The sequence below is a fragment of the Malus sylvestris genome, chromosome 14 (genome assembly GCF_916048215.2).
Source record: "Malus sylvestris chromosome 14, drMalSylv7.2, whole genome shotgun sequence".
NCBI lineage: Eukaryota > Viridiplantae > Streptophyta > Magnoliopsida > Rosales > Rosaceae > Malus > Malus sylvestris.
This window is the reverse complement of record NC_062273.1, coordinates 10,697,682-10,706,847: the sequence shown is the minus strand read 5'-3', so window position 1 is coordinate 10,706,847 and position 9,166 is coordinate 10,697,682. Positions and strand designations below refer to the sequence as shown.

The window sequence follows — 9,166 nt, the reverse complement described above, 5'->3', positions numbered from 1 at the left end:
CTGGATTGGGTAACGTTACCAGAATTTCATAAAACCCGATTTCGATTTGTATTCGCATCATCAAAGCTCGAAGATGGCTGGATCTGGAAGTTCTGAGGTGAGAACTCCAATCTTCTCCGGTGGGAACTACGAGTTCTGTAAAATCAAGATGGTGATCATTTTCAAATCTCATGGGTTATGAAAATTTGTAGAAAAAGGTGTTACGGTTTCAAACTCAAAGAAGGAAAAGATTGAAGGAAGCTTAGGAGAAGAAGACGATGAGAAAACTATTGCTACACATATGTAGGATGCAAAAGCTCTGGGTATTATTCAGAACGCAGTCTCAGATCAGATATTCCCTCAGATAGCTAATGCAGATTCTGCGAAGATGGCATGGGATCTGTTATATGGCGAGTACCATGGTGGTGATTAGGTAAGATCTGTGAAACTACAAAATCTGAGACGTGAATTTGAGTATGCTAGGATGCGTGATGATGAAACTCTGTCTGGGTATCTTATTAGGCTAAATGAATTGATTAATCAGATGAAAACATTTTGTGAGATTCTATCTAATGAAAGGCTTGTACAGAAAGTTCTGATTAGTCTTAGTAAACCATATGATCCCATATGTCTAGTTATCGAAAATACCAAGTGCTTAGAGACTGTAGAACTGCAGGAAGTTGTAGCAATTTTGAAGAGTCAAGAACAACGATTTGATTTGCATAGTGTTGATACCACTGAAAGGGCTTTTGTCTCACTCTCTGTGACTCAAAAAGGGCAAACCAGTAGTAATGCTCAGTCTGGTACATTCAAATCATATAAGCACTTGAATTCGAAGGGAAAAAAATGGGAGTCTAAGTCTAAGTTTCAACAAAGGTCATTCACTAATCCTACACATAATTCACCTTCTCTTGGGTATATGAAGCAAGATACAGCTAAACCACAGTGGAAAGTGTGTTCCAAATTTCATTTTGGTGAATGTAGGTATAAGGGGAAGCCTAAATGTTATAATTGTGATAAGTTTGGACATTGGGCCAGGGAATGCACAGCAGGCAAGGTCATTCAAAAGGCAAACTGTGCCAATCAAACAGAAGTCACTAGAAATCTGTTCTACGTCAGCAGTGAAATTTCTAAAAACAAAATGAATGGAAACTGGTATATTGATAGTGGGTGCAACAATCATATGACAGGGAATGCAGATCTTCTTGTCAATATAAGAACTAATGTTACTGGAAAGGTTCAAATGCCCACTAGTGAATTGGTAAATGTTGCAGGAATGAGTTCTTTGGAAATTGATACAAATAAAGGAAAGAAGTACATCAGGGAAGTCATGCATTTGCCCAGGTTGAAAGAAAACTTACTAAGTGTGGGGCAAATGGATGAGCATGGATACTTCCTATTATTTGGAGGAAACATGTGTAGTGTGCTTGATGGATCTTCACTGGAGAATCTTGTCATCAAAGTAAGGAAGAAGGAAAATAGGTGTTATCCTCTCTCCCTATTGGAAAATACTCAGTTTGCTCTGAATGCTAGTATTGGTCCAGATTCTATCTGGATTTGGCACAAGAGATTAGGACATCTAAATCTCAGGAGCCTTAAACAACTTAGGGAGCATGAAATGGTGCATGGTCTTCCACAACTTGAGGATACTAAGGGTGTGTGTGAAGGGTGCCAGTTGGGAAAACAACATCATGACTGGTTTCCAAAAGAGCAAGCTTGGAGAGCAAGTAAACCCTTAGAGCTGATACATACTGATCTGTGTGGCCCTATGCAAACTGAATCAATTGCTGGAAATAAGTATTTCATGCTTCTAATTGATGATCATACCAGAATGTCGTGGCTCTATTTTTTGAGACAAAAATCTGAGGCTCTAACCTGTTTCAAGAAATTTAAAGCTATGGTGGAATTACAAAAGGGTCTCAAAATAAAGTGCCTAAGGAGTGACAGAGGAGGAGAGTTTGTGTCAAATGAATTCAATGAATTCTTAGAGATTGAAGGGATTCAAAGACAACTATCTATGGCCTATACTCCACAGCAAAATTGAGTAGTGGAGAGGAAGAATAGAATGGTTGTAGAAATGGCTAAGGCAATGTTTCATGATAAAACCATGCCATACTTTCTGTGGGCAAAAGCAGTACACACAACTGTGTACATTTTGAACAAATCACCTACAAAAACACTCAATAATTTAACACCATTTGAGGCTTACAGTGGCAGAAAACCAGGGGTTGGTCATCTAAAGGTGTTTGGATTAGTATGCTATGTATATGTACCATCTGAGACAAGACAAAAGCTGGATGCTAAGAGTGTTAAAGGTGTCTTTGTTGGATATGCTACATGTGAGAAGGGATATAGAGTACTTGATCCATGTGCTAAGAAACTAATCCTGTCAATGGATGTAGTTTTTTATGAGACAATGACATGGACTTGGAAGGAAAGTTCATAAAAGGCTGTAGCTGTGACTTACATTCAGAATCATTCTGAAGATCAAACTACTATGAATGCAAATGAGTTGAGGGAAGCTGAAGAAAGTCCCTCTGATTCTAGTCTACTATTCTATGTTAAGGAACCAGAATGTAGCACTCATGAATCTGTGCAGATTTCTCAGTCATTTGATCACACCCCAGTAAAATGGAGAAACATAAATGATATTATGGCACAGTGCAATCTCTGTATTGTGGAACCTGAAAAATTCGAAGAAGCTGCACAAGATCAGGCTTGGGTAAAAGCTATGGAAGAAGAATTGTCCATGATTGAGAAGAATATGACTTGGGAATTGGTAGATAGACCAAGTGATAAACATGTTATTGGAGTGAAATGGGTATTCAAAACCAAGTTGAACTTGGATGGTTCAGTACAAAAGAACAAGGCAAGACTAGTTGCCAAGGGGTATGTGCAGAAACCAGGAATTGACTGAAATAAGACTTTTGCCCCGGTTGCAAGATTGGACACAATCCGAACTTTGGTAGCTTTTGCTGCATAGAGAAGCTGGAAATTATATCAACTTGATGTTAAATCTGCATTTTTGAATGGAAAATTGCAGGAAGAAGTCAATGTTGAACAACCTGAGGGATTTGTGATTGATGGCAATGAGGATAAAGTCTACAGACTGTATAAGGCTTTGTATGGGTTTAAGTAGGCACCTAGAGCCTGGTATGGGGAGATTGATAGTTACTTCACTCAGTGTGGGTTCATAAAAAGCTTGAGTGAAACAACTCTCTATACTAAGACAATGGGAGATAAGGATATTCTAATTGTCTCTATCTATGTTGATGACATAGTATACACTGGGAATAATCAAGAGATGCTGAATGAGTTCAAAAAAGACATGAAAGTTAAATATGAAATGACAGACCTCGGGTTACTTCATCATTTTCTGAGGATGAGAGTAATACAAACAGATACAAACATCTTTATTCACCAAAGGAAGTATGCTTCTTCCTTATTGTATAAATTTGGTCTAAAGGAGTGCAAACATGTTTCCATACCTCTCATTGCTACTGAAAAATAAAGCAAGGATGATGGGAGTGGTGCAGCAAATGAGGAGCAGTATAGGAAAATTGTTGGAAGTCTGTTGTACCTTACTGCCACAAGGCCAGATGTAATGTATGCAACTAGTTTACTAGCCATATATATCCACTGTCCTACAAATAAACACTATGGAACAGCTAAGAGAGTGCTCATATATGTTAGAGGAACATTGGACTATGGCTTGAAGTATGAGAAAGGCAAGAAGGCGGTCTTGGTTGGTTTTTGCGATAGTGACTGGGGAGGATCACTTGAAGACAGCAAAAGCACTTTAGGCTATGCCTTCTCCTTTGGAAGTAGAGTGTTCTCATGGGCCTCTGTGAAACAAAATTGTGTTGTTCTTTTTACTGCAGAAGCCGAGTACATAAGTGCTTCTGAAGCCACAGCTCAGGCCATATGGCTCAGATTCATCCTGGACGATTTTGGAGAGCTACAAGCAGATGTAACTCCCTTGCAGTGTGACAACACATCTGTAATCTCAATAGCTAAGAACCCCGTGTTTCATCAGAGGAAAAAACACATCGACAGGTGATATCACTTCATCAAGGATGCCTTGCAACAAGGGATAGTTGATTTGGTCTACTGTCCTACAAAAGAACAAGTGGCAGACATCTTCACCAAAGCTTTGCCGAAGGAGAGATTCAACTATCTCAGGGACAAACTTGGAGTTATATCAGCTCAAAGCTTAAAGGGGAGTGTTAGTGTATAAGCTATTGAGCTTACTTTGAAATTATAAGTAAATAAGCCCTGTATTTAATTATGTATTCACTTTGGTAATTTCACCAAGTGTAGGGCTCATATTGTAAAAGGGTCTTAGTAACAGGTGTAAGGATCTCTTTGTATCCATCTAGATGTGTGGCTGAGATCATCTTTTCTGATATACTTTGTAACCCATCCGGTGTGCACAGTGTGTGTGCGTGAAGGAATACATTTATAGATTTCTCTCTCTGCAAGTTAGTACAGAGAGCACCACCATCAAAATCTTCTCTCCATTGCTTTGATCTGTTTTTCATTCCTATTCCTACTCCTCCTTCATCTACAAAATAACTAACAGAACTTTAACAATTCTCCCAACTTTTTCAGATTTTGATTGGGTTGCAGATCTCAATACAAGGAGATCTGTTATAGGATACATTGTTTATCTTGGAATCAATCCAATTTCATGGCAGTCAAAGAAACAATCATATGTCTCTAGGAGCTCTACGGAGGCTGAATATAAGGCACTTGCTCACACAGTTGGAGACCTAGCTTGGGTAAGGCAAATACTAAAAGATTTGAAGTGTGTATTGCCTCAACCACCAATGATACATTGTGACAACAAGTCTACCATAACATTGAGTTCCATTCCTATCTTTTATTCCAGAATAAAGCACTTGGATACAGATTATCATTTTGTGAGGGAAATAGTGTAGAAGGGAAATCTTGAGGTACTTTGTATTCCTATAGAAGGACAAACTGCAGATGTTTTGACTAAAGGGTTACACGGTCCTTATTTCTCAAACATTGTTACAATCTCAAGCTAGGAAATCCTAGCTTAGATTGAGGGGGGATGTTGACTATATCTGTGAAGTGTGCAAATGTCCAACTCAACAAAAGTTAGTTAGATAGTTGTTATTGTTGCTAGAGTTTGTTTGGCTGTTATCTCAGTAGCTTAGGCTGAAAGCTAACATTTGTAGCTGTATGAAGTTGTAATCTCATAATTGTAAACTCAATTCATTCACTATCAATACAATACAAGTCCTCTCTTTGTTCATCTCTCTCTCTAAAGTTTCATAGTGTTCATAGTATATTTTCTGCATTCTTAATACTTTGTTAATATTTTTTACTCAACTTTTAACACACATTTTTGTAGGGTTCACTTCGTAATGTATTTTAAGAACCCGAATTGTGTATCTTTTAGGTCTTCCCTCAAAGATCATATCTATCAAAAATCACCCAAATCTAAAACCATATGGCCATTCAATTAAAGGTTTAGGGTTTCTTGTAGAACCGTACGTATTCGTCCATTTTCTTTACTACAAATGAATGTCTAAATGGTTTTGGAGTTGTCCAATTTTTTGCAAGAATGATCTATGAACAATGTTCTAAAAGATAAACGGTTTGGATCTTCAAAATATATTACGGAGTAAACCCACAAGAACATGTATAAAAAAATCATATAAAAAAGTGGTATCCCGAATTCACCGTATATATATTTCTCTTGACAAATATAATCCAACAACCACCTTCTAATATTAGTAAAAAAAATAATAAATACACATTCATGCACCATCTTCTGAACTGCGCCAAAAACTATATACCTCTTCTGTGCATTAATTATTACCATGCAAGCGGTTCAAAGGGTACACTGCATTTTTTACCAGATTCGAAGGATCGGTGCCTCTTCTGCATGCATCACTCTCAACCAGTAGACCACCATGCAATGCAGGTATGATATATGTATATGTATATGTATATGTGTATGTGTTAATGTGTATATGTATATGTGTACGTATATGTGTATATACAATACACTCTCAAATGCTTTGGCAGAAAAAACCAGCCTTAATTTGGTGGGGGCGCCTATAATCTATTGGACCAAAAGGCAAAGGCTGCTAATTAGACACTAATGGGTTTCTATATACATAGTTATATTAATAATAGTGCAACGCGCATGTTGGTTGATGCTGTTTGTTTCTCATGCATCCAAGTTGAGATATATATATATATACACACACACACAGACTCTTTATGCAAAGGGATTCTTATTTTTTGAAAAAAATAGAGATTAAGTGTGGGGCTCACTTCACATCAAATTTCAATGATCCGAACCGTCTATTTTGTGAGTCTCGATTCATAGATTATCCTTGCAAAAATTCAATTCAATCCGAAACCATTTGCCTATTTAATTATTAAGATCAAATTTCATTGTTTCTTATAAAACAAAGTATTCGTTCATTTCTTTGAACCCAATTAGATGTCTTAAATATTTATGATTTGGCTAATAATTTGCAAGGATGATCTATGAGGTACAACTTGAAAAATAGACGTTCAGATCGTTAAAATTTGATGTGGTGTGGACCCCACAACTAATCCCTATTTTTATAAAAAAATAAAAATAAAAATCCATTCCCTTAAAGGCTTTCTATATATATAGGCTCAACTAGCATTCGAATTCTTGCTTTATTTCTTATTTAATCCCAATTGTTAATTTTGAGCATTTGAAAACCATACCCATGCCAAGCCAATATAAATCAATTAATAAATCTTACCAACATTTAATCCCAATTGTTAATTTTGAGCATTTGAAAACCATGCCCATGCCAAGCCAATATAAATCAATTAATAAATCTTACCAACTTGGTAGTAGATATTAGGTGGCATGGTGGCATGCATCGAGATCATTGGATCAACTTAATATAGGATTCGAAGTTGTTAACCAAAAGTAGGTTTAAGGTTATATTTGAGAGCTGTTATTAATACTCCTTAAACCTTAATTTGCACTCATTTTATATTTTAAATTATCTTTTCTAATTCTTTTAATGAGATTTCCGATTTTACCCCTGTATCACTTTTAGTATCCTCTAGACACTTGAAAACCTCATTAAGTGTGATGACATAAATATTATAGGAAAATGTAGAGACCTTTTATGCTCTAGAAGCAAGCAATACCGGATACGTCGCCTCCACACAAAAGCCAAGTCGGCCATTTTAGGGACTTTGCCACACAAAAGCCAAGTCGGCAATTTCAGGGACTCTGCCATCGATCTTCAAAAATATTGTTCAAGGTTGTTAAGGAACATGAGCTTGCATATTTGGTTTCTGGGGATTTTACCAGATACTTTTGTTAGATTGCGTGAACGCTCGATTATAATCGAAAGTGAGCAGGTGGTTTGTTTTATCTTTGCTTTCTTTCTTGCATTTAGTGGTATTTTGCTTCTTAAACAACATTTCTTAAAAAATACGGTAAGTGGAGGAGTGTAGACTGAGATTTAGAGAGTGCTAATAACAGTTCCCTTATATTTTCTTCAAAAATACTTTTGCTTTTCTACATAAGCTCACTTACCGTGGATCTCCACACTGTTGAACGATTAGTATACAAATACCAAATCGTTAGTTCTTCTCTTTATTTAAGCTTAACTTTTAATTATATTCATCTATGAATTTAACAATGAGAAATAACTTTTGCACTCTTATTATCTGCACTATTCCATTTTACAAGACGATATGTTAACTGATGTCAGTTAAGGGAGCAGAAAAATTTAAGGGAGATTTTTGAATTCGGTCCGTAGTTAATTTTTGACTAAAACCTTATAATAGTATTCAATTTTTGACTCATTATATCATTATTAATATGTATATTTCTAAATGTTTGACATTTATGATATTTATAATCCCATATTGTGTATGTATGTATGTATGTATGTATGTATGTATGTATGTGTCTGTGTGTGTGTGTATATATATGTGGCATATAAGATTTAAAGTCCCTCATTATATTACAATGTAATAATATGAAACGGCCTACAATACAAAGTTTTCAAAAAATTTTATTGAATAAATGAATAAAAACAATGTAATAATATGATGAAATCATAAATAGCAAAAGAATTCTATCAAAAAATAAAAAATAAATAGCAAAATAATGTTTCCATAGTGTTAAAAAAATTGTAAAGCTATTTAAGAATGTACCCAAAATTTCATATGGATACAGTATTTTGTTTGAAATTTTATTATACCAAAAGTCTTAGACTAAATTTTTTGTCAATTTGAATACTTTGATTGAAAGACAAAATATTATTTTTTAGTATTAATTTCTCCCTATAATCTTGATAATTCGTCTTACACTTATCTTTTAGTTTTTCACAAAATAAAACGTTACATTTGATAATTCGTCTTACACTTACCAAATGTAACGTTTTTAACACTAAATTAATATAGTTTAAAAATTTAATTTAATTATGTTAATATGTAAACATTTTATTATTGAAATAATGACATTCATTAAAACCTAAGGACCTTGATAAAAATTGCAAAGAAATAAGGTTTTAATCAATGGAATAGAAGAAAGAGGGATGAGAACCTAATTTCTCCAAAATTTAATCTTAAATAAGGTGGGTAAGTACATAATTATAATGACACACCCCGTCCCGAAGGAGGGCATGCTGGCCGTCACGTGAGAGTGACGTAACCATTTACACAGTTCGGAAGCTTTAAAAATACAATTACTAAGATGAAACACCCGATGGTGAGTCCTACTTTTGTGAATTCTGTCAGAACATCGCTGGATTCCTCATGGCCACCAAAGCTCTGCTATCGAGAACCTAGAGGGGCGCAAAACAAAGTTGAGTGGGTCAATAAACCAAAGTTTTGTGAAAACATTTCATTTAAAACACTTCTAATCCCTCGCTGTAAAACCTGTATACTTTCCCAGAAAATAACATATAGTATATAAACATATATATATCATCAAAAGCTCAAATCACAATCCTTCAACGCTTTTCAGAAAGAATATGCCATGCCATGCCATATGCCAAAATATAATATGAATGCATCAATATAAATCAGGTGAAATAATAAATCAACCGGAGACCCCACAGTGGTCCTGTACGGCTGATTCTATAGCTCAATATCTCATCCAGCCGGAGTCACCAACTGTGACCTGTACGGCCCTGCCGGA

At 35.5% G+C, this 9,166-nt stretch overlaps 1 protein-coding gene across 1 annotated transcript; it reads left to right on the top strand.

Moving 5' to 3' along the window:
• Positions 1 to 3,211: 3,211 nt before the first annotated feature.
• Positions 3,212 to 4,039, top strand: LOC126599020 (secreted RxLR effector protein 161-like). The gene is made up of 2 exons (XM_050265409.1): positions 3,212 to 3,339; positions 3,493 to 4,039. The coding sequence occupies exons 1-2, from the start codon at positions 3,212 to 3,214 to the stop codon at positions 4,037 to 4,039; spliced, it is 675 nt and encodes a 224-aa protein (XP_050121366.1).
• Positions 4,040 to 9,166: the final 5,127 nt, after the last annotated feature.

Excerpts from the sequence above, each read along its gene's own strand:
- LOC126599020 (XM_050265409.1), top strand. The coding sequence starts at position 3,212 with ATGGGAGATAAGGATATTCTAATTGTCTCTATCTATGTTGATGACATA. Across the intron at positions 3,340-3,492 it reads TATGAAATGACAGACCTCGG|CAAGGATGATGGGAGTGGTG; the intron begins GTTACTTCATCA and ends TGAAAAATAAAG.